The 24,489-nt window shown below is 44.1% G+C and overlaps 1 protein-coding gene and 1 pseudogene across 1 annotated transcript in view; both read left to right on the forward strand.

Annotated features, from left to right (window-relative positions):
• Positions 1–22,451, forward strand: part of HSD17B3 (hydroxysteroid 17-beta dehydrogenase 3) — a 42,548-nt gene extending 20,097 nt beyond the window's left edge. The window contains exons 3-11 of the mRNA XM_004440830.3: positions 5,240–5,315; positions 7,409–7,516; positions 8,581–8,648; positions 9,953–9,988; positions 12,993–13,027; positions 14,393–14,474; positions 15,106–15,171; positions 18,235–18,384; positions 22,244–22,451. Coding sequence (XP_004440887.1) covers positions 5,240–5,315; positions 7,409–7,516; positions 8,581–8,648; positions 9,953–9,988; positions 12,993–13,027; positions 14,393–14,474; positions 15,106–15,171; positions 18,235–18,384; positions 22,244–22,354 — 732 coding nt within the window. The 3' untranslated portion in view covers positions 22,355–22,451. The remainder of the gene's footprint in view (positions 1–5,239; positions 5,316–7,408; positions 7,517–8,580; positions 8,649–9,952; positions 9,989–12,992; positions 13,028–14,392; positions 14,475–15,105; positions 15,172–18,234; positions 18,385–22,243) is intronic.
• Positions 4,240–4,339, forward strand: LOC147914327 (U6 spliceosomal RNA; annotated as a pseudogene).
• Positions 22,452–24,489: the final 2,038 nt, after the last annotated feature.

Consider the following 24,489-nt stretch of genomic DNA (forward strand, 5'->3'; position numbering starts at 1 on the left):
CACTGACTACTATGCAATAGAATTAAAAATAATCTTAGAAAATGGTATCTATCCCCTCATCTATAGTGAAAAATTATTCTTCAATGTAGCTCTAAGATTAAAGAAAAAATAAAGATGGACACTCCTTGTGAATTAAAGTCAAAGTGCTATGCAGATGAAAATTTTGGGCTTTAAATGCATCTATTAGAAAATAAGAAAGACGGTAAATAGTCTTAGCTTTCAAGAAATTCTAGAAAAGGAGCAATAAAATAAATCCAAAGGAGAGAGAAGGATTAAATTAATAAAGAGAAGACCAAAACTTGATGACATAGGAAACACAGGAATAAACTGAACTGATCAACCAAAACTGATTCTTTAAAAAGACCAGAAAAGGAAACAAATCTTTGAGAAACAAGAAAGAGAAGGAACAACATTAAGAACCTGGCCACAGATAAGGAGATTAAAAAAAAAAAGAGAGAGGGGTGGACCCATGGTGTAGTGGTTAAGTTTGGTGTGCTCTGCTTCGGCGGTTTGGGTTCACAGATTCGGATCTTGGGTGTGGACCTACACCACTTGTCAGTCATGCTGTGGTGGTGACCCACACACAAAATAGAGGAAGAGTGGCACCGATGTTAGTTCAGGGACAATCTTCCCCAGGAACAAAAAAAAAAAAATGGGGAAGATTGGAAACAGATGTTAGCTTAGGGCGAACAACTCCTGTTTCTTCAGCACAAAAAAAAAAAAAAAAGAAGAGGAAGAAAATCCTATTTAAATCTCTGAATCAATAATTTGAAAATCTAGATGAAGGAAATGATTTTCTATGGAAAGATAAATTCTCAAAGTTGGCTCAAGAAGAAGTAAAAAACATCAAGAGATCAACACTCATGGAAGAAATGGAAAAGGTAGTTATGAATGAAGGGCTACATGTAAATAAAACACCTGGGTATTTTTACAAGTAAATATTTCTAAGTCTTCAAGGAATAGGGAAAAAAGTGTTTCTAGGATGAATAACTGTCTTGATTTGCCTGGGACTCAGGTGGTTCTGGGGATGTGGGACCTTTAGTTTTAAAACTGGGAAAATCCTAGGACAAATTGGTCACCCTACATGTTTCATGAATTGTGCGGACAGATTAGCATGACTTTGATGCCAAAACAGGACAAAGATAGCACAAGAGTACTATGACCCAAATTAAATATTAGCAAACTGAATCCAGCAGTTTAAAAAAAAAGTAATTTGGAAAACAGGAATAGATGAAAATATTCTTAAATTGATAAAAGATGTTGTCCAGAAATGATAGATAACATCATGCTTCATATTGAGAAACATTATCAGTACAGTGGGGAACAGACAGTATGTTTGCTTCACATTGTGCAGGAGGTGCTCACCAAGACTGTGGGGCCAAAAGTATCCAAATATTAGGAAGGAAGGGACAAAACTATACTTGGTAGAAAATATTACTGTCCATGATGAAAAGCCAAACATTGATGAAAAACTAATAGATGGCATAAAAGAATTCGCCTACGTGGCTGGTGGAGTTCCTAATCACAAACAATACCAAATTAGAATATATAGAAAAAATAACTAGAAATAAAATGAAATATATAGAAAATATATAAATAAAATAAAAATATGTAGAACAAATAATACTATTGAGTGCTTCCTATGTGACAGGTTCCTTGCCATGCACCTTTAACGTATTGGGTCTGTTGGGATCCTCCTTCGCCAAAGAGGAAACCAAAGGACCAAGCTGAGTAGCTTGTACAAATGGTAGAAACAAGAATGGAACCTAAGTATTTAATTCTAGGGTTTCTACTTTACATAATAATTTAATTCACAATGGCAAGGAATAAATGTAAGGTATTGGTGGCAGGAAGAGTTAAATGTCCCCCCAGACCCCTACTCTTTTTTCCATGGTATGGAGCTGTAGCTGGGAAGTGGCTGCCCAGCCAGGGAATCTCCCGGACTCCCTTACATCCAGGTGGGGTCATGGGACTAATTTTGCTAATGAAATCAAGCAGAAACAGTGTGTGTCACTTTGTGTCAAGGTGGTTGAGGGATCGGATGTATCTTCTCTACCGTCGATTGATCCTTGTACTGGCTGGACGTCAAGGCCCAGGGCAATCTTAGAAACCTAAGATTTGTGCTGAAGATGGCAAAGCCTTTCTCAGCCATGCGCCCTGGATGACTAGCGGAATAGAGTCTGTTATGTAAGACAAAACCCAACTTCATTGTATTAAGCCACTGAAATTTTGGAGTTATTTGTTGCAGCAGCTAATGTTATCCTAACTAATGCACACTAATAAGAAATGTCCAAGATTTACATGAAGAAACTTCTAAAAGTTTTTAGAAGAACACTTGAGATCTGAATAGATGGATCCCATATTTATGGGCGAGACAACTGATTACTGCAAAGATGTAACTTTTCCCCTAAATATCTCTAACTTCAGTGTAATACTTGACTAGACAATTTTATCATTTATTTGGAAAATTAAACTAAGAAGATAAAACAGAAACATTTTGAAAGAGAACAGTAAATGGCAGGAACTTTTTTGTCAGACATCAGATATAAAAGCCTATTACAAAATTATGAATAAACCAGAAGTGGCAATGGTACAGAAATTGATAAGTAGGTCAACGAAACAGAACAGACAGATCAGAAACAGACCCGTGTACATATGAGAACTTGGCATATGACTAAATTAGCATTTGAAATAAAGAAAGAACGGACAAATAGAAAAATGTTGTCAAGACAATTAGCTACCCATTTTGAAAAAAAATCATACTAGATAATTTCAAGCTTATACCAGTCTCAGAAATAGAAAAAGAAACAAACTACAAAATATGTATTTATATCCTTGGAGTTAGGGAAAATCATAAAGGAAATTAAAAAAATAAGGAAAATATTCACAAACTTGATAACATTAAAATTAATATATAACGTACCTTCAGAGCACCATAAACAAAGGAGAAAATACTTACTACATATATAGTAGGCAAATTAATAACTGGAATATATTAAAAAACTCCTACAAATTTATAAGAAAATGATAACATAGTAGAAGAATGGGCAAAGGGTGTACACTGGAAATTCACACATAAATGTACAAAAAGATGCCCAGCACCACCGATAATTGGAAAAATGCAATTTAAAATAATAGAGGGATATAATTTCTTGACCATTAGGTTGGAAACAGTTGAAAAAGGTTGCTAATACCAAATATTGGCCAGAGTGTGGAGAAATAGCTATAACTGTATTTTTTTGATGAGGAAGATTGGCCCTGAGCTAACATCTCATGCCAATCCTCGTCTTTTTGCTGAGGAAGCTTGGCCCTGGGCTAGCATCCATGCCTATCTTCCTCTATTTTATGTGGGATGCCTGCCACAGCATGTGTAGGTCTGCACCTGGGATCTGAACCTGTGAACTGTGAGCCACCAAAGCAGAGCATGTGAACCTAACCACGATGTCACTGGGCCGGCCCCTATAATTGTATTTTTGATGGTGCAGTTTTAAGGGAGGGCATTTTGGCAATACTATTAAAATTTAAAAAGCATATACCCTTTGACACAACAATTCAACTTCTTTTCTATCTGGGAATTAGTTCACTTGTATATACAAAGAGTTAGATAGGAAGGTTTTCACTGTAGCAATACTGGTCATGGGAAAACTTGAAAACAACTTAAATACTCACCCAAAGCTGAACTGTAGAGCACTGTGAGGTAATAAAAAAGAGTCACGTGGCTCTACACGGACTGACTGACGTGGAAACAGATAAGGTTCTTAGAGATAAGACACACCAAGTTAAAAAGACAATACTTATAATGCCATTTATAAAGGTGAAAAGAAAGAAAACCCACAAAATGGACTTTCGTTTCTGTATGTACTTATATATGCACGTAGATGCAGAGAAAAAGTTAAGGAGGATCAGCATCAAACTCAAGGCGGCGGGAACCTCGAGCTGGGCGGGGAAATGGGACACGGGGGCAGTGGGGACATCTTTTACAATGAGAATGTACTTCTGTATTTAATAGTATATAATAAATTAAAATAGAAAAAGATGTACATGTTGAGGCTTCAATCCCACAGATTTTTATTTGGATGGTTTTGGGGGGAATTGGTGTTTTTTGGACATCTCCCTGGATGATTCTGGGACCATGGGCTTGAATTATTGGCTATTGGAGACCATATAGTATAATCTTTAATTCAGCTTCTTATGCCTTTTCTATAGTATGTAGTTCCTTATTAAAATAAGCGCATATCCTCGCTTTGGCAGCAAGTATACTAAAACTGGAAGGATACGGAGATTAGCATGGGCCCCGCACCAGGACGACACACAAATTTGTCAAACATTCCATATTTTTGTTAAGATAGCAAATTTATGATATGTGTATTTTACCACAGTTAAAAAAATAACAGTATAAGACATTCAATTAAAACCATAGAGAAAGATTTCAATTAACTGGGCCCTTTGTCACTAATTCAAAGGTCATCAGTCTCTGTTTAAATGAACGTTGGTTTTTCCTTTCGTCTTAAGGGAAAGCTCTAACTTTTCTCACCTGTAGCATGTTTAGGCGTGACACGTCTCGCCAGTCTGTGATCCCCCAGCACACCGAGTTTATGTGTCCCCTGTGCAGTGTTAACGCACACAGCTTCTGCACACTGTCGCTTGGCCCCCATGAGTCTAGGCAGTGTCCGTTCTGAAGAGAGCTCCTTGCTGATCTCAGCGAAGCATCCGTTTTCCCTCCGGTTCCTATTTCATTTTCTGTCCTGTCGGGAGCCAGATAGCAGGGAGCAAGGGCTCTCTTCCTGGACCGTGCCCAAGTGAAGAGAACCACACAGAGAGCGTTCTCGTGAATAGGAAGCAGCTCCCAAGTTGCTGCAGAAATACTGTTTTTTATTTTGGGGTGCTGCCCTAGACCCTGTTACATAAATTACAGTATAAAATCCTCCCTGTTCTGAATTCCAGCACACCTCTGACCTCAGGTATTTTGGGTGAGCGGGCATTCAGATTGCGGATCTGTTCAAAAAGGGCTCAGAAGAGTTCCTGGCACGTAATAAACACACACAAATAAACTCCTATTATTATGTCACATTTAGCCTGGCCCAGTGGGGCTGTTTTGCTTGTAATCCAGAAACCTTTGCCACATTCTGCATCTTTAAGCCCAGGAGAAGCAAGGTAATGCCCTAATTCACCTCGAAACAAGCCTTCCCTGTCTGCTTATCACCTTTGTCTTTCTTGGTTTTCCCATCCCCACCCGCAGCTAGCAAGACAAGGACTCAACGTTGTGCTTATCAGCCGGACACTGGAAAAACTACAGGCCGCTGCCGCGGAGATTGGTGAGTGACCCAAGACATAAGGGAGATGTTTGTGGAAGCTGCCTGCCAGTTTGACTCCTGTCCTGCCTGTACACGTCGCTTCAGCACCCCAGTCTGCTGCCTAGAGCCTGGGGCGCCAGGCCTCCTGCGGGGAGCCCAGGTCACCGATGACTCTGGGCTAGGTGGAGCAGGAAGGGACTCACACACTAGTAGTCCACTTTCTCCTTTCGTCCAGTGCCTTCACCTCTAGAATCAGCCCCCTCACCCAGAGGCCCCAGCTGCCTGATGCTTCCGCCACTCCCTTCAAAAACAGGACCTGTGTTTGGGACTTGGCTTCCCTGTGACGATGCTCTCCTCCTTGCAGGAGGGTGAGGAACGGTGCTTACTGGTGGTTGTCAGATTTTTAAAAAAGGTTTCATCCAGGGCTGCCGTGTATGGTTGTGAAGGTTGTACATTGTATAATGCTAGGAGGCAGAATTTATATCATAAGGTTATATTATAACTTTTTATTATATTATATTATATATTATATATATTATTACAAGTTTTATTATTATGATCCACTCTGAAGTGTTCTTAGTTAATAATGTTCACAATATCCCTTTTTGGGTATTTTATTTTAATAATTACTTGTTAATTTAGTAATTAATAAACTCCTTAACTCAAAGGCCTGAGTCTTCTATTGTGAAGACTCGGGAAGCCGTGCAGGCTGTCTGTGGGCTGACCCCGGCCCTGTTGCCCTGGGGGAGGGCTGGGATAGGAGACGGAGGCGGGGGTGCAGGCTGAGCAGTCACGCGTGGAGGCTCAGCGCCCTTGAACCAATGAATTCTGCTTCTGTTCTGGGTCTGGATATCAGAAGTAACTTTGGCCAGGACTAGGACATTCTTCAATGTTTCCCCCACAATGCTAAAATGTGCTTTTTATCGTCCTCTTGAAAAGCAAGTACTGTCTTTAGTCTGAAAGCACCCCCACCCCCAAACTAGATCTCAAGACCACTCGACCCAGAAATATTGGGTCCACCGCCAGAGCTGGGCAGGCAGCAGCTGGGGAAATCCGCCTGTTGCTCTTACCTCCTCCTGAATTCTCCTGCACAGGCGAGTCCCCAGGGAAGCCTGGGAAGAGCATGGGCTTGAGGGGAGGAGGGCCTGGGTGCCCAGGGCAAATTAGTTAGCTTCTCTGAGCCTTAGTTTCCTCCTCTGGAAAATGGGGATAATACCTACTTTACAACGTTGTACAGAGGATTAAACTAAGATAGTGTGTATCTAAATGCTTTATGATCGCTAGAGTGTGGGACGGATAGAAAGGGTTGCGGTGTCTGTGCGGAGGGATCTGACACTGACTGAGCAGTGCCGCATCGCGCTTTACAGCTCTCAGTCCCGGGGGTCTCCACCTGGAGCGTGCATCCGAGTACCCCGCAGCACGGGGGAGAACTGGTGGCTGGGCGTGCTCCTAGGGTTTCTCGTTCAGAAGTTATGGGGGGGGGGTGCCGGAGAATTTGTGTTTCTAACAATTTCCCAGTGATGCTGGTAGTGTGTTCTGTGGACCCCACTTTGAGAACCACTGCATTAAATCTGTTTGGTTTTTTTTAAGCTTTACTAGCCCAGATGGCTTTTTTTTTTTTTCTTTTTGAGGTAGATTGGCCCTGAGCTAACATCTGTTGCCAGTCTTCCTCTTTTTCTTTTTTCTCGCCAAAGCCCCAGTACATAGTTGTATATCCTAGTTGCAGGTCCTTCTGGTACCTCTATGTGGAATGCCGCCACAGCATGGCTTGATGAACAGGGCGTATGTCTGCACCCGGGATCCAAACCAGGGAATCCCGGGCTACCGAAGCAGAACGCGTGAATTTAACTGCCAGGCAGCCAGGCTGACCCCTTAAATCTGTTTTAATGCATATGCTTGTCATTGTAGTAACTCTTGGAAGCAGACAGAAACCATCATTCACAAATCCTTCAGCACATCGCAGCACTTCTGCAGGGCTGTTTCTTGTTCCTAGTTGGGGTAAGGGGCTTGTGCTCCTAAATGTCTGCTCAGGTGGTGCAGGAGCATCGGGGGAACTCCATGGGCAGAGGGGGATTTGGACCAGTCATTAAAAAATAACTCTGTCTCTAACGCAGAGAGGACTACAGGGAGGAGTGTGAAGATTATACAAGCAGATTTTACCAAAGATGATATCTATGAGCATATTAAAGAAAAACTTAAAGACTTGGAAATTGGAATTTTAGGTAAGCAAATTGCAAAATGCCAAGCTCGTTGTAATGCATCAGTGAAATAATTATCTTAGTGACACTTGGTTATTCCGTGGTGGCTTAAACTCAACCCATGAGTCTAATCTAAGCAGTAGCATTAAACAGAATATTCAAGCTCAATTCTTTAAGAGGCAGACTGGATTCACTAATTTACATATGGCTTTGGAATGTATCAAACCTACATATTTCAATGTTCCCAACCATGTTTCCTAATATTGAAATGAATTTTCTTTCACTGAACTGATGTTGACAATTGTCAGGAAGGGAGAATCTCCGAAACGTTGGCCTAAAGGAATGGGTTTAGCAAAGAAACACTGCTGTGCTTCATCCGTGAAACAGCCAGTCAGTGTGGTTATTTGAGAATTGACTCTTTCTTATTCAGAAAAAAGATAAGATTTTTGCTGTGATGATTTATAGACAAGATATTTTATAACCGCATACACAGTACAGTGTATTGTACATAGAAAGAAGTAAGATTTGATTTCTAAACTTCTCACTGAATTTGAAAAATAATTACATTTTTACTACTAAAAATGTAAAACATATCATTGCAGAAAAACTGGAGAGAATAGATGAGCACATAAAAGAAATATGAATTTCTTAAAATCCCAGCAGTCTGAGATGACATTTTGGTACATATCCTTCCAGATACATAACACATATTTTCAAAACCGGGATTCAATTTACATACTGTTTTGTAACGTTTTTGAAAAACCATACAGCACAAGTGTTTTCCCATGTGTTGACATTCTAAGTGGCCGCAGTTTTAGTGACTCCGTTGCATTTCACCACGTGGCTGCACCGTGCTTCATTTCATGTGCTTCCTATTATTGGACAACGATTTTTTTTCCCTCCAATTTGCTCACTCTTATCAAATCATGTTGCAATGAACAACCTTATATATGAATCTTTTTGTACGTGTTTCCTTAGGAAAACTTCCCAAGAGAATTCCTGCGTTGAATATGAACATTTTTAAGGCTTTCAGTGAACAATTGCCACCGGCTCTTCTGACGTCTTTTTGTTTTGCCTCTTTCTGTCAGTCAACAATGTCGGAATGCTTCCAGATCTTCTCCCGAGACATTTCCTTCATTCACCGGATGAAATCCAGGTGGGCCTGTGCTGTCCGGGGATGTTTCCTCTCACCAGGTACTGGGCCCCCGGCTGGATAATCACCAGGGCCTGGGAAGGGAGAATGGGAGCATGTTTGGCTGAAATCCTGTATTCCAGATGGATGTCTGGGGGTCTCTCGTTTCACCTTGACACTTGATACACAGTCAAGGGTACCCCTTTCATGACCATCTCTAGGACGAGGACGTCTTCTCCCTTCTCCACACATCAAAACTTAAGGACCCACTATCCCAGTCTTTTGGGGCTCTGCACTCTACTTTAAAAGCGGGTAATGCTGCCCAGCACATTCACGACTGTGGATGTAAGTGGAGGAAGGCCAGCTCTTTGGCTTTCTTTGTCTTCCCAGGTAGTAAGGTTGGTTCAACTTTCAGTGTGAGGGAAGTCCATGAGGCAAACTCTTTGGTTGGAAGTGTTGTCAGTTCAGCGAGCTTGACTCAGACCCGTGGCTGCCATTATTGGTCACAAGTGAATTTGTTATGCAGTTAACAGTCCTGGAAGGCACTGTTTGTTAATCTTCTCCAGGCCCTACCCTCCAAGTCGTGGGGTTACACCACCTCTGAACACGCTATCGTGCCTTCATGCCCCGGTCTCACAGGTATTCCTATGTCCTATTTAAGCTCCGAGTCTACTGCCCCGGCATGTAATGCCAGATTGCTCAGAGGTAGCTGCAAGTCCTTGCCACACCCCGCTCTCGGCCCCATGTCTAACCCCGAGGTCCCTGTTTCTGGCAGAGTCTGTGTCTCTCCATTAAGCAGCCTCCATTCTTGCTTCTCTTTCTCTACATTTTTTCTTTCTCTGCATTTGTGCTTGTTTCTGTGACTGTCCCTCTTTCCCTCTCTGTCTATCTTGGGTGACGAGTAGTTTCTTTATCTGGTCTCTGTAGTCCAGGACCTCCACCTTGTATTATACAACCTTTCACCTTTATCTTCTCTATGTTATTGTCTTCTAGACCTGCAGATGCTAAATGCTTCCTCTAGCTGGAAATTAACCATCTCCCTTTGAAAAACTGTGTCCATATTCCTCTCTAAATTTTCGAGAAAACTCTTAATTGACTTCTATGCAAGATCTCATTCTTAGAGAATCATAGTATGGATGTCAGATGTTTCCCAGTTCTGGAGCATACTTGCTGAATGTCAATTAGGAGCCTAATTTACAGGCCGAGTGAGTGAGGGCACTGCTCACACACACATTTTGGCACACTTTATGGTTCTTTAGCACTGACTACTTCTCAAGAGAATTTCTCAAAGGATCTGGCTGATTTGTGGTTGTGATTATTTATTCCAGAGCCTCATCCATTGTAACATCACCTCAGTAGTGAAGGTATGTGATCAATATGTTAACTGTATTAAAATGTTGTAGCTGTTGGAATTTGCAACTCAGGAGAAGGGCTCCCTTCTCTGTTGAAGCAGAACTCTTTGAAATTGAAGCACACTTGATTGAGAGGCCATGTAGTGGCCTTTTAATTGTCTTATTCTGTTTTCATCAAGAAAATAGTGATGAATTTATTCTCCCTAGTATGGGAATTCTATTTCTGCATTCAGTTATGTCAGAACATATTAGGCCTGACAATCCTGAAACTGATTCAGGATTCCAAGACAACTTGTTGTTTTTTTTAAAATTTAATATCTGCCTCTGATTTTAATCTTTGTAAATAGAGGAAAGCTTACTCTGTTTGGAAAAATGACAGAGGGCCTGGCTTGGATTTTTCCTGTTCAATAAATATTTGTCGAATTGAAGTTTAAGTTCATATGTGTTCTGATCCCAGTTCAGCTACTAGTCAGTTGGACAGCACTGGGCAAGTTATTTAAGTTCATATGTGTTCTGATCCCAGTTCAGCTACTAGTTAGTTGGACAGCACCGGGCAAGTTATTTAAGCCCCTGAACTTCAGGTTCTTCATCTGTTATTAAAAGAGTATTGGACTGAGTGACGTCTCAGGTGCATTCAGCAGTCAGGTCCTTTGATTAGAGACAACTGCATGAGGATTGATAGCGGGACTGCCCCAGAGCTATCCTATACAGTGCCTTTGCATGAATAAGAAAAAGACACCCCTCTGGGCAGACAGTTTGGAAAAAGTTGCTGCTTAAGAGTGGACACAGCTGATGCTGCCTGACTCAGTGAGGAGATGATGCTTTTGTGTGAACATAATGTTCCCCTCTCCTCTGAAGGGCTAGAGCCCTCTAATGGCTTGTGGACGAACCCTGGGCTTTCAGCCCACACTCACCCCCACATCTGGGCACCTTGCTCAGTACACAAAATTCACAACTGCGAATGGCAGCCCTCCCGACCACTCTGGAAGTGGAGGGAGGGCTGCCATTCCACTCTGCAGTAGAACTGCAGCAATGAGTCAGGTATAAGCCCTGATTTCATGGAGCGGGGCCCCTGGCTGGGGAGCGGCGGGAGGCTCAGTCTCGTCTGAACAGCACAGACTGGCAGTGGTGGACTGGTTTCCCAAAGAAACGTAGGTAGCTATCAACATAAGCGGGGGGATGGATGCTGAGCAGACCAAAATAAAATTATTTTCAAGTGGATAGCTTGGGCTGACAACAATTATTTAGACCATTGGTTATTTTTCTGTAAGCATGCTGGTATCTTACAGTTTCCTGCTGTTTTTATTGGTATGCACATTTTTATGCTGAGCAGTCATTGGCTTTTTAAAACCGCCAGCTGACATAATTGTAAGTTTCATACGTCCAACTATTGTCTGCAGCCTCACCATTAAAATCTTCCACGTTGTTTTATACATTGACCTTTCAGTCTTGGTCCATTTGATCACAGGGTTTCCCGAGTGTATTTGACAACCTTCTGACTCCTTTAGCACAGAAATGCTTTGAGTTCCTAAAAAAATTATTTTATATATTGGTAGACACTGAATTTTCTAAATAACAAAGAAAGCAAATTGAAGGTTAGCTCTAAGTATTCTATGCCCCAGTTGGCCATGCTGGTTGGAAGCATGACTAGCATCACATAGTGATTCCAAAGGACCCTTCTGGAAATAGGAGAGTTCTTTATCAAGAGCAAAGGTGGGAGAATGAGTTTGAAGGCAAAGGAAAGATGGGATAAGAGACTAAATATTGGGAGCTTTGAGACAGGGACCCACAAAGTCCAATGTTTTCTCTCTAATTGGGATCATTCACCCAAAAAGGCTGGTGAGTTCATTTGGGAGACTGAGAAATGCTGTCCAGCAGTGCTCCAGTCATGCCCTTAATGAGGCTGGGAGAATCAAGAAAAGGATGACAGCACAGCCTAGCCATCATCCTTCTCTCCCTTCCCTCAAATCCAATGATTCAGGAGGCAGTCCAGTGGGTTCTAGGGATCCCCCACTGCACCCCCTCTCCCGCTGCTGCCCCAGAGTGGTGAAAATATTATCTGGAGCACCCAGGGATGGTCTTAGGGGCCTGGACTATGAAACGGTGGGGTGGCAGGGACAGAGCCTGCTGGAAAGCTCCTGCGGGGCCCAAGACAACATGGAGAAGTAGGCAAAAATTGTCTTCTGGTCCCAGTCTCCTTTATTTCTGTATTTCTCTGACCTCCCCATCCATTTGGATCCTCTCTGTCTCAAACCTACTCCCATAATAGGGCCTGATTCCACTCAATGGTACTTTCAAGAACATTTCAGTCCATGGGTTTGCTTCCTCCTTAATTCTTAAAATGTGCACACTGTGTTTATAATGTGAAAAGCTCTTTTAACAGGATATTTAAGCTCCAGAACTGGCAGGAAAGCCTCTTCAGGGTGCAGTAGGTTGGGGCGGGGAAGGGGCTTCTCAAGGCTGTTGTAATTCCAACGAACAGACAGACATGTTCCGTCTAGGGAGCTATTTCACAGGCCACCTTCAGGCTGCTCGTGTGGCTACTGTTGAAGAGATGTCTTTCTCTGTCTCATACCTCGAATGTGAGATGCTCACGGGCACTTGTGAGGTTTCCTGACCATCCTCCAATTCTAGCTGATGGTGAGGTTTCTGATGGTCAGCCTACTTTTGCCTGTCTCTCAGAATGAAGAGTATCCGGGGAACCTCAGTGTTGATCCCATGGCCATAAGCCCATCTCCATAATTTTTCACTGCCCTCATTTTGCAGGAAGACTTTAGCTTCATGGGGAAGAAACCAGAGGCCTCTGAACAGTTTGCCATTTGTCTAGTTGTCTCCTGTGGGTTCCAGCCAGACTCTAGTGTTGCCAGATTTCCTCCAATGAGTGTCGGCAAATTTTCAAGGCCATCCGAGAAGATTAAGCTCTTTCTCTGGCTTCCTCTGTACATGCTTCCCAAGTCTCCCCACCCATTGCTGCTTAGTTCCTTTGTCAAGGTTTAACTGTGGCTTTCTCTTATAGATGACACAGCTCATTCTGAAGCACATGGAATCAAGGTAAGGTCTTTCTTGGAAAAAGCGTGGGGCAGCAGGGTGTCGCTGGCCTGGCAGTCAGCTGACTTGGGGACTCGGGGGATGGGGTTCATCCGGCTGCCGCTCTAACAAATGATAAAACTATGATGAAAGGACATGGTGATTATGGGAGAAAGCATAACATTCAGGGCCAGGCCAGCTTTGCAAACAGATAAGCATATTTGAAGGTCAAATGTAACATATACTGGAGGGAGGAGAGAACAGCAGTTTCAGCACACATTGTATTAAAAAAAATGAACTCATGTTGAGCATAAAAAAATCTTCAGAAGTTGGCCTGAGACCAAGACCATCTCTTTGTTATTATGAATTTGAGCTTTTGTCAGAATGAATACTCCAATTTAGTGGTAAAAATCACTACCCCATCAGCGTCTCCATTTATTACATTTTTTGGTGTGTGTGTGTGAGGAAGATCAGCCCTGAGCTAACGTCCAATGCCAATCCCCCTCTTTTTTGCTGAGGAAGACTGCCCCTGGGCTAAGATCCGTGCCCATCTTCCTCCACTTTATATGGGAGGCTGCCACAGCAAGGCCTGACAAACGATGCATCCGTGCGCACCTGGGATCCAAACCTGCGAACCCCGGGCCGCCGAAGCGGAGCGCGTGCACTTAACCGCTGCACCACTGGGCCGGCTCCCGTTTATTCCATGTTTGTATCACTCTGTTACAACACCCATTTGGGAGCTGGCTGTTTTCAGGTGGTATTCATTAGAAGCAAATGGTCGATAGTATTACCTTCCCTGAGGAAGAAGGGGCTTGGCCTTGTATTCTAATTTGCAGTTTCTTGGTTTTTCCGTATTGAACTCATCTAGCTGGGAAGGATTAAGGGTATTGAATTTCAAAAGGATAATTAAGGACTCCAGAGACTTGTGGGGGTTCCTGTGTGAGCAGATGATGGACTGTCAAATTCCACCCAAGGCAGGATTCTACAGATGACATCTGTCCTGTCGTGGTCATCTTTATGAGTCAAAAGGGACCTCGAGCTCATGTGGTCACATTTGAGAGAGAAGAATCCCTTCCCCCTTGAGTCTCTTCTGAGCTGAGTTGGCTCTCTGCATTTTGGTGGGGGATCTTTGTTGTAGCAGAGCCCCGGTTTCTAGCCACAAGTCCTTGATGCCAACTGACTGCTGAGTGACATCACTGTGCAGTGTTGTAGGTCATGACCTAGGGGAAGTTCCAGCCACAGTTCTCGGAAGCAGAGCACTTAGTGCTCGGGGAAGCCAAGACAGGATGCGGTTTCCCCAGCGTTCACAGGAGCCCCTCTGTTTTCTTCCTTCCTGAGGTGTGTGATCAGGCAGCAAAGCAATTGAAACTTTGCTTCTTTGCCTTTTAGGCAGAAAGGTCTCATCTTGAACATTTCTTCTGGGGTGGCCCTCTTTCCATGGCCCATATACTCCCTGTATTCGGCTTCCAAGGTGAGTGATAGCATGTTGTCCAAGTCTCCTTCTCCTTCTTCCTCTTGTTTTCCCCAGGGGGCATTTCTTGAGCATCATCTGGCAAGTTGACGGACAGATTTGTCTGGAGGCTCTTCTGTGTTCAGGGCGGAGCTAGTCAGCAGGTGTCTGGGTGCAAATAAGTAAAGGCGCTGCCACTGGGCTGATGAAGCCCTGCAGCTGCACGGCTGGGCAAGTGCAGCCCCCGGGGGACTCCAGGCCCCCCTCATCTCCTTGGCTAGGAGCCCTGCTCTCTTCCTTCCAGCAAGTAACATTGTAGCTTCCTTCCTTCTGTCCTGGAGGCCTAGCGAGGTGTCCCCATGGCCTTGTCATAAAAACACATCCTCAGAGGAGGGGCTGCTCTCAACAATGGCGAGCTTCCCCTGGGTAGGGTCATCTATATGCAGGGGCCCCGGGTGTGTGCTTATCCCAAATTGTCTGTTCCTGCTCACTGAGGGAGCTCTTTCGCAGATGAAGTCAAGTCCTACCTCCCATCAAGTCGAGGGGTGGCGCTGTAAGGTATAGCTGTAGGTGCCCTTTGAAGTCCGAGTAAGCTGGCTCTGAAGGAGAAAGTAAGCTCTGGGTCCTTAGGTGTTTCTCCTTCTCGCTCCAGGCTTTTATGTACACGTTTTCCAAGGCACTGCAAGCAGAATATAAAGAGAAAGGGATCATAATCCAGGTAAGGTCAACAGTTCTGAGTTCTTGGGAACAGGAACTCTGGGTCCCCACGGGGCTGGGGCCACTGCCTCCTGCAGGACTGGCCTTACATGAGTGGCCAGGAGGGAGGTGGTCTGGATGACACCATGTGAGTTCCAGTGACCATCATGGTGACAGCTGGGCCACCATGGTTCCGCCCACTGCTGCCCTCACTGCACTCTGGGTGCTGGAGGAGGAAATGGGGCAGGTGAGGGAGTGCTCAGAAACGCTGTCCGCCCTCTTGCTACCTGATGCTACATCAGGACAGAAATTGGGGTCTTGTCTCCCATCCTGTGCTCTCTGATCTAGCTACAGGAGACAGGCTTATATGGGAGGAACTGTAGAGAAGGAACAAAAGAAAACTGGGCACTGGGTCCATGTTGGGAAGAGGGGAGGGGAGCTTTCCCTTGGGGCTGTTCACCTGTGATGGTCTACAAAGAGTCCACATCATTCTTGGGTGGGTGGGGAAGAGGTGCTCTGCTTCCTTGTCAACTCAATGGCAGAACCGTCATGAAGATGACCTTGTCCTAGCCTAAGAGCCAGGTTGTCACCACCGTCTGTAGGCTGAGCTATATGATGTCTTGAGGTGTCAGTGATATACATGTGTTTGGTTCAGCAATGCAGTTAGAGTTAAGTGCCTTCTGGAACCTGGAATAAACAGTTTACAGAGGTTTTTTGTTATTGTTTGGGAAGAAGTTTTATGACATACTATTAGAAATGAAAAAGTCACACCCACAGTTATGTCTTTAAAATTATTGCTGTACAAACTGATTTTCAGTTACAATACCCAGGAGAGAATATCTTAGGTGGCCGGTCCTATAAATTAACTAGCTATGGGATGAAACTTATTCAGTAGGCAGATATGAGCTAATGGTAGGAACTTCGCAAATAACATTGTCTTCCCAGTTATAGTGAGTGAGTGTAACAGCCGTGTCACTGTGTCACTAGACCATGGTCCCGTTCTCTGCCCTGCTGAACTAAAGTCTCACCTATTAGGGATTTTTCCTTCCTATTCATTCTCCAAGTCCCAGCTGAAGATGGATTCCTTTTGCAACAGCGCTTTATCCCCATATAGGATAAGTTTGCTGCAGTAAAAAATAAGCCTTAAAATCTCATGAGCTTAAAACTACAAAGATTTTTTTCTCACTCATGCTACACAATCACTGTGAGCTGGAGTGAGAGGAGATTACTTATTATAGTGATGCAGGGATCCAGTCTGATGGAGCAGCCACCATTTTGGATATTATCAGTTGACAAGCCAGAGAAAAAGTGATAGGAGTTCTAGAGGATCTTGCTTTGATAATCAAGGACTTTGGTTCAGAAAAAGACACATATCACTTTTGCTCATATTCACTGGCCAGATCTGGTCACATGGTCCCACCCAACCACAGGGGTCCAGAAAGTATGATTCTATCATGTGTCTGGAAGAGAGAAGAACTAGAAATACTTGAACAACACTAATGATTAGCACAGTCACTTGCTTCCCAGCCATGTGAAAGTCTTAGCATCATCTTGATCTTGGTAATTGTGGGTCAGAAGCTGTAGCTGCCCAGTTATCATGTCCCGTGGGGCAGCAGGGATGGGAGGAGGTGGGGTAGAGGAAGGGAGCGCCTTCCCTGATGCAGAAGCCTTGGTGCTGCTCTGCTAGCAAGTATGAGAAGGTCAAGAGACTCTGTGACCTTTTGAAAACCAGCTGGCCTCTCCAAACACACATGTAATTGGTATAAATATTTGTTAAATAGATGAGGAAGTATATACGGTAGACTTGGGTTTGATTTTCAAATCCCAGCTCTTCCCTTTATTATCTGAGTGATCTTGGACAGCCTGCTTCAACTGTGAGACTCAGTTTCCCCTTCTGTGAAAAGGGGTTTATAATACCTGCTTACTTCTCTGGGTTATTGTGCAGAGCTAACGAATAAATAATATGCCAAGTTTAACCAATATTTATTGAGCCCCTATTTTGTACATAAAGGTGTTTTGTCAACCAAAACTCACTGTAGGAATGAAAATACTTGTTATTATTTCCCTATCTGGAAACTGGGAGTGAGAATGCATGCTCCTTATATTTCTCTACAAGTAACACTTTGAGATCTTTGGAAGAAAATTAATTGACAAATTAATTGCAAATTAATGACAGCATTAATCTCCAGGAGAGCCAACACAATTGGACTGATTGACTCACAATTGGATTCAATTATGAAACAATGTAATTTCGAGTGTGATGTGAAGAAAATGTGATGTGATGAAAATTGCAAATGTGGTATGAAGAAAAATAAAACCAAGAAAATGAGCATGGATCTTTCTAAAGATGCCAAGTTCTCTGTGTTTGGGAATAAAGAAACCCCATTGTGAAACCTTATGCCAGGCCACAAGGTGGTGAGACCACAGGTGGAAACAGTGTCGATTTACAGGGCACAGAGTGGTGGTTCATTTTTCTCACCACAACAAGAAAGATTATGAGGTATGTGCCATTCCTGGCTCCTAACTGGAGTGTGAAAGTGGGAATTCAAAGTGGTTTAAATTGCTCCAACTTTGGTTATGTGTGTTAGAAATAAAACTCTGAGAGAGGGGTGCCAGATAAAATACAGGACATCCAGTTAAATTTGATTTTCAGATAAATAACAAATAATTTTTAAAGTATATGTATATCCCATGCCATACTTGGGACATAATTATGCTGAAAATTTTTTTGTTGTTTGTCTTGACTTCAAATTTAACTGGATGTCCTGCGTTTTTACTTTTGAAGTCTGGTAACGATGTTCTTAGGGAGAGCGCATCTCCCAGTCACTTTGTGTGCGTTTAGAGGACCTGGTGTCGTGTGGCAAAGGCCTCATCTCGACTTAGTGGAAAAGTTAAACCAGAACCAGCCTTTCTGACCCCCAGCTCTGCACCAGCTCTACACCCTTTACTGTTCCATTCTCATTTAGGATCCTGAAACTTTTTGTAGGAAGAAAAGAGTTGGAAAAGGAAGGGATGGTAGGACGGGTGTCGGTTCCTCAGGGCTGGGCAGGTTGCCCCTGTGTTCTGTCTTTACTTCCTGTTGCAGGTGCTGACCCCATATGCTGTTTCAACCTCGATGACAAAATATCTCAAAACCAATGTGATAACCAGGACTGCCGACGAGTTTGCTAAAGAATCACTGAATTATGTCACAATCGGAGATGAAACCTGTGGCTGCCTTGCCCACGAAGTCTTGGTAATTGATAACTTCTCTTTTCTCAGAGCAAATGAGGACAGATGCAGGTGGCCCTAGAAGGGCTTAGCTAGCTGCTCCCCGCTATTGGAACACGCAACCATTCTTTCTCATGTAAGGATAGTAATGCCAGATGGTGTGCTACTGAGCAGGAACATAGCCAGTGAAAACGCATATGCAGCAAGGGGAGGAGAAACTGAGGCCTGGGGCTCAGCCCAGAGATCACCCGCAGTTGGCAAATCTCACCCTTGGCTGCCTCACCTCCCCCCTCAGAAAGTAAGGAGGCTCCCAGAGCTCTTGGGAAGGGCAGAACAAGACACAGGGAGCTTCCCTGGCTCTCTGTGTTAACAAGTGTTTAACTATCAGCTCTCCAGGAAAAAAGCAAAACAAAACACATTGATTTGTAGCATTTGCTGATTTCCATGGTATAAATTCTACCCCCATGGCCAATGTTAAACTACCAGTGTGTGGCCACTGCACATGAATTCAGGTCTCACGAGCTGGTTCCTGCACACCACGGACTCCATCAAATACGGAAATAGGGTTTGATGGCATATGGCACGAGGAGTTCTTACCATTCCTGGGCTGCTTTTAGAGACAAACAAAAACATGGAACAAAGGTAGACCCGAGTACTGCACACTAATACTGAAAATAAACAAGCACAGCTTCAGGGGGTTCTGTTTTCAGCGTCATCAAAGAATTTTAGACAGATCTTCTTCACTTTCCCTCCATATGTCAACCTCCCCCTCTGCTTTGTAGGCTTTTCTACCATGGGGATTAGGCTTCTCTCTCTCTCTCTCTCTCTCTCTCTCAATCTGTCTCTTTCTCTCTCATGCTGGAAGGATTCATGAGTTGATGCACTAAATCCTCCCAAAGCATTCAGTTACCTCCTGGGACTTACTGAGACTGTGGTAAGAGATACTGAATTGTCTGAGATGATTACTTGCTACTTTTACCATGGGACCTCAACAATGTGCAGAATCACCAATTGAACTCACACTACAAAGTGGACATCCAGAAAGAATATAAGGTCTTTATTTTGCCTATTACTGATCTGGTCTTTCTCCAGATCGCCACTTGCTGCATGGCAGGAAAACAAATTAATGGAATGTCCAGTGAGTTTAAACTTAGTTTGAGCTGATAATCTGAACTGGCCATTTAGGAAATGTGTTCTTTGTCTATTTTTTTGCTTGAGGAAGATTGGCCCTAAATTAACATCTGTGCCCATCTTCCTCTATATTGTGTCTGAGTCGCCGTCACAGCATGGGTGATGAGTGGTGTAGGTTGGCACCTGGGATCTGAATCTGTGAACCCGGGCTGCCGAAGCGGAGCGCACCAAACTTAACCACTACACCACAGGGCCAGCCCCATCTTTGTCTATTATTTAGGGAAAAATGTTCAGTCTTTTTGGGAGCCTCCTTTCTTCCTGCCTCACTCACCAAGGTGACACTGGGGAGAAGAATCCCTGTGATCTCCTGCTGATCCTTCGTGCGTTTGGCTGATGTCTCTCATCTACCTGCTGGTCGCTCACCTTGCTGATTTATGGCTGTGGGAAGTGAGGGTGATGACCCTGTCTGTTCTTTTGGCTTGGCCAGTGGCCTCCCCAGCTACTGATCGCTGCACGCCCCTGAATCTCTGCTACCTTTCCCATCTAGCCATAGTCCTGCAGTGCATCTGCAGCTTTGGTTCATAGAGGCCCTCTGGCTCTCACTTCTGCATCAGTACCAGTGTGGACCTGAGGGATGCTTGGAAACCAAATCTCAGGACGTACCTTGCCATGCTGAGATCATGTTCTGTGGTTGCACTCCAAAAGAGTGGGGGCAATAACCCCTCCTTTGCCATTAGTGCCGCCCTTACTTATTCATCACACTTCCTTACCCTTCACCTCAATTCCCTGGTCCTCCAGCCCCCAGCCTAAGCCCAGGGGACACACATGTCAGAGGACACGAGTCTGCCATGTCTTCCTCTTCTGCTTCCTCCCATTTCCAGGGCAGGAACAAGTACAGGCTTTTTGTCTGCTTTTCTAGTGTTCCTTCCTGTCTATCTCAGAGTGGGTTAGCTAGCTCCAGTGGGTAATCCCCTCTGCCTCTCAGGAGAACTCTGTGATCTTAGTCCTCCGGGATGCTTATGTCTTAAATGGAATCCATCAGCATTTAGAAAACGTTTTTTTGAGACAATTGTCTGGCTTGCAAGACTGTTGGCTTGCTACATAATCCAATCCTAGATGTCAAAAGTTGAATTCTTTTTTTTTTTACTTTTCATTGATTTCTTATGTAACAAATCTAATCTCTTCTGGCAAACAGATGCCAAGAACAGACTAGGAAATAGAGTTTTTTGTGCCTGGAGAAGCAAAAGAGAAAACAAAGGAAAACACATCATCATTAAAACCATTAAAGCAAATTTGAAATTTGTCTGGATTTAGAAAGATCCTTGAATCTAAAGTTATGGGTGATCATGTGGAATCGGCTGGTAAACAAGCAGCCCTTCCATTACAAAGAGGCGAGGCCAAGACAGCCTGCTGTCCATGCCTGGGGAGTTTGGGGCAGGGACTGGGGTGGGAATGGAGCCTCTACCTGAACCCATGTGGTATTTGGGGGCTTCATAGGTTACCTCGCTTTATCCTTCTAATCATCTTGTGAGATAGGCCATGTGGCCCCCCTTTTATACCTGAGGAAACTGAAGCTCAGAGCTGGGTCAGATGGCCCAGGGCTGCCTCTCTGGAATGGTAAAGCTAGGTTTTAAGTCTGCTTTTGTCGAATGCCAAGCCTTTCCTGGCTCCTTCCACGTGGCCCTTCCAGGTTGTGAGGAGGCGGACAAAACAGGGGATCTTTTAGAACATTTTCTAGGGACTAGAGTTTTAATTTACTTAATTTATTTTTTTTATGGTTGACTTCACTAAGCCAAAACATTTAGTTCAAGACAAAGCTCATGAAAGGGCTTGATTTTGCTGTGAGGTAAAAAAGCTCTGATAGGGAGAAAAATGAAGTTCTTGGGGAAGAAGTTGTGTTGATTTATTGCTTTGGCTGGTGGAAGAAGAGTTCTACTTGGGTTTTCAGAAGCCATCTTTAGTCTCCTGCTTTGGAACAGCTCAGACAGTGCAGGAATCTGAGGCTCCGAACTGCCAGAAGAAATAGAAACGCTCTCTGAAAAGCTTGTTTTCCTCTGGTTGAAAGTCTGTTGTTCTGTGGGGAACAGGTGGATTGAGGAATATTAGATTAATAGGATCACACTGTGGATAAAGTGATTGCTTCTGGGGGCCTGGACCTGCCTTGCAGGACACAGGTGTGATTTGAGGGTAAGAAGCCCTCCAAGGCCTGAGCCTCCTGCCTGAAATGCATGTCATTCGGCATTTGTGCCTCACCTTGAGGCCACCTGTCCTTTCGAAGCAGACGCTGGTGTGAATAGTTTACACCTTACTTCTCCTTCACTCACTGCTTAGCACCTGCTGTGCCTCCGGCATTGTGCCAGGTGATGGAAAACCTTTCTGACGCTTCCAGAACCGCATTTTAATACAACCGCGGTAGAAGGAACATGCAGACAGCAAGAGATCGAGCACCAGGAAGAGAACGTGCTCATGAGGAGAAAGAGGAAGAGGGGGGTTACCGTGGACAGAATTCTCTAAATTGCGAGTTTCCTCAGGGCTGATCCTACAAGTGACTGCCTTGGTTTCTGAGAAAACCTTGTTTGCTGAGAAAGTGGCACAAGACCTTTACACTTTAGCAACTACTTAAAAGATTTTGGGTCTTAACTTCAGTAGTCAGAAAAAATATTTTTAAAGATGATGACTGTAAACGGAGATGTTTTGTTGTGACTTCCTTGCTCTTCTGTCCTCCCAGACACTCACACTCTTGTCTGTTAAAGGCGAGCTTTCTGAGCCAGATCCCGTCGTGGGTCTTCTACAGCAGTGGGTTCAGGAAGCTGCTCCTGACTCGCTACGTGGGCCACCTCAAGCAGCACTCCAGCACCCGGTAGTCCGGCAGGCAGATGCGCCATCCAGCAGTGCTTTCTTCACCCAGTGTGCGTTGGCTGTAGAGGACCAAGCAGCAGATGAGCACCGCCACCCCCTGAAGCTGGAGGCCCATGTCACAGATACAGTACCAAGAATACAACTTTTTAAAAATTTTACTTGAGTTTGGAGATCTTTGGGAAAGCTGTGGTGTAAAAACATGTGCAATGGGGTTTTAGGGTTTTGTGTGTGAGAAGATAGATTAGGGTGTCTACAGGTAAAACTGGAAGAATTTTTATATGGGATTATAATATAAGTGTGGTGAGAAGAAAGCCTCTGATTCTTTGAATATGGAGAACAATTATACCTAGTAAGTTACTTTTATAGCTATGTTAAAGACTACTAAACTTTATTGATTGCTTAAGGGAGCATTCGCTGGTTCTCAAACTGGGCTCCTCAGAGACCCAGAAAACTGTCTAGGGGAAGGCATGGGGGCAACAGCTATATCCCGCCAGTTTCTGGGGACCCTCATTTCAACTAATGCGGCACGAGATTTATCCATTTTATTTATATTTGGGGTTCTATGTAAGACTGTTTATAGAAATAAAAACAGAAAAGGATATGTTACTAAACATAGTTTAAAAACCATTGCTCTAATGCAGGAGTTGATAATTGTGGAAACGAGGTCTTTTGCAGGTCTCTAGCTCTTGGGGTGCCGGCCTGAGGGCTTTAATTGTTCACACCTAGGGGTGGTGTGTTGGGGGAACTGCTAACCTTCAGCTCTTGACGGAGCTGGAGGAGGAGCGTGCCAGCTGGCGACCCTGTCTTGGCTGCCATCGGTTAAGACTCCTTCCCCCAGACATCACCAGGCTCGAGGCACTGCCGACATTTGGGGCACTCATTTTTTCCGAGACTGGCACTGGCATTCACGGCGTGAGCAAAGAACTTATGTACTGCTGCTCCAGTCATAAAAGGAGTCTGGGAGATTTGGTTGGAATCTATGGGACATTTTGATGTTTTAGGGGGACGCACAGGGGTAGAACATTTAAAACCTTGGTAAGCTTGGAAAGTGTGGGCTGTAATGTCATAGGTCTTATTAAAGCTGCTCTGAGGAGAAGACTGGGAAAAGTTATTCATTCTAAGGTATAGATATCTATTTATATCTTCTCAGTTATGGGTAACAATAATAACTATAATACAGAACATTTTTGTGGTACCCAAATGAACTGGTTATTTACCTGTTGTCTTTCAGTCCTAAGCCCCACCTTTTATACTCTCATCTATGATGCTGGGCTGGGAAGCTTCAGACTCGGCTCCTAAGACACTCACACCAGCTGGCTTTGAGTTAGATCTGCCAGTGGGAGGCAAATTTGGGAGAATAAAAGGAGGTAGGAGGGGCTAGGGAAACACCTTCCCGTTTGCTTTCTTGCTACTGTCCCTCTGCAGAGAGGACAGGTTTAGCCAGACTCAGCACCAACCGGGAGGCAAGGGTCTGAGCCCCGGCCCCACAATGCCCCCTTTGGAGATCTGAGCATTAACCATGCAGGGGTCCCCCCTCAGAGCTTCCAGTTCCCGGAAACACCACCTCCTTCCTTTGGTTCCACTGGCTCTGCAGTTCCTGCCATCTGAGTTACTTAGTATCTTTTTTTTTTCACTCTGTCAGCCTTCCGACTCCCGGTGTTACCAATTCCCTCTAAATCCTCTCTGTTTGAAATGCTCAGTGTGCTTTTTCTTTTTGTGACTGCACCTGACTGAGACTCCATCTCATAGATTATCTTGCCTGATTGAGGGAGCAGGCTGGCTGTGTGGAATCTCTTTTTTACAATGAAGAATAAGAAACTCCTTATCAATCAGGGTCCCAAGAGGAAACAGAGGCACAACTGAGTAATTTGAGGAATTATTTGCAAACGTGTGAGAAGAGTGTAGGGGACTCATCGGAGCCGGTAATAGAGGGGTGCTTTTACTACCCCAAGGCCTGAAGGGGCTGGGAAGGGAGCAGTTCTTAGAACCCAGTGAGAGAGAACCGTGTAAGGAGCACTGCCTCAGAGGAGCGTGCCCTTCAGCTGAGAGGTCTGCCAGGCCGCGGCCACCCCATGGAGGGAGAGGGGAATTGTGATACTATGGTTTGTAATAGGGAATATCTATTTCATCTTCATCCCCG

Source organism: Ceratotherium simum, chromosome 20, assembly GCF_057802395.1.
Source record: "Ceratotherium simum simum isolate JZ-2026a chromosome 20, ASM5780239v1, whole genome shotgun sequence".
Taxonomy (NCBI): domain Eukaryota; kingdom Metazoa; phylum Chordata; class Mammalia; order Perissodactyla; family Rhinocerotidae; genus Ceratotherium; species Ceratotherium simum.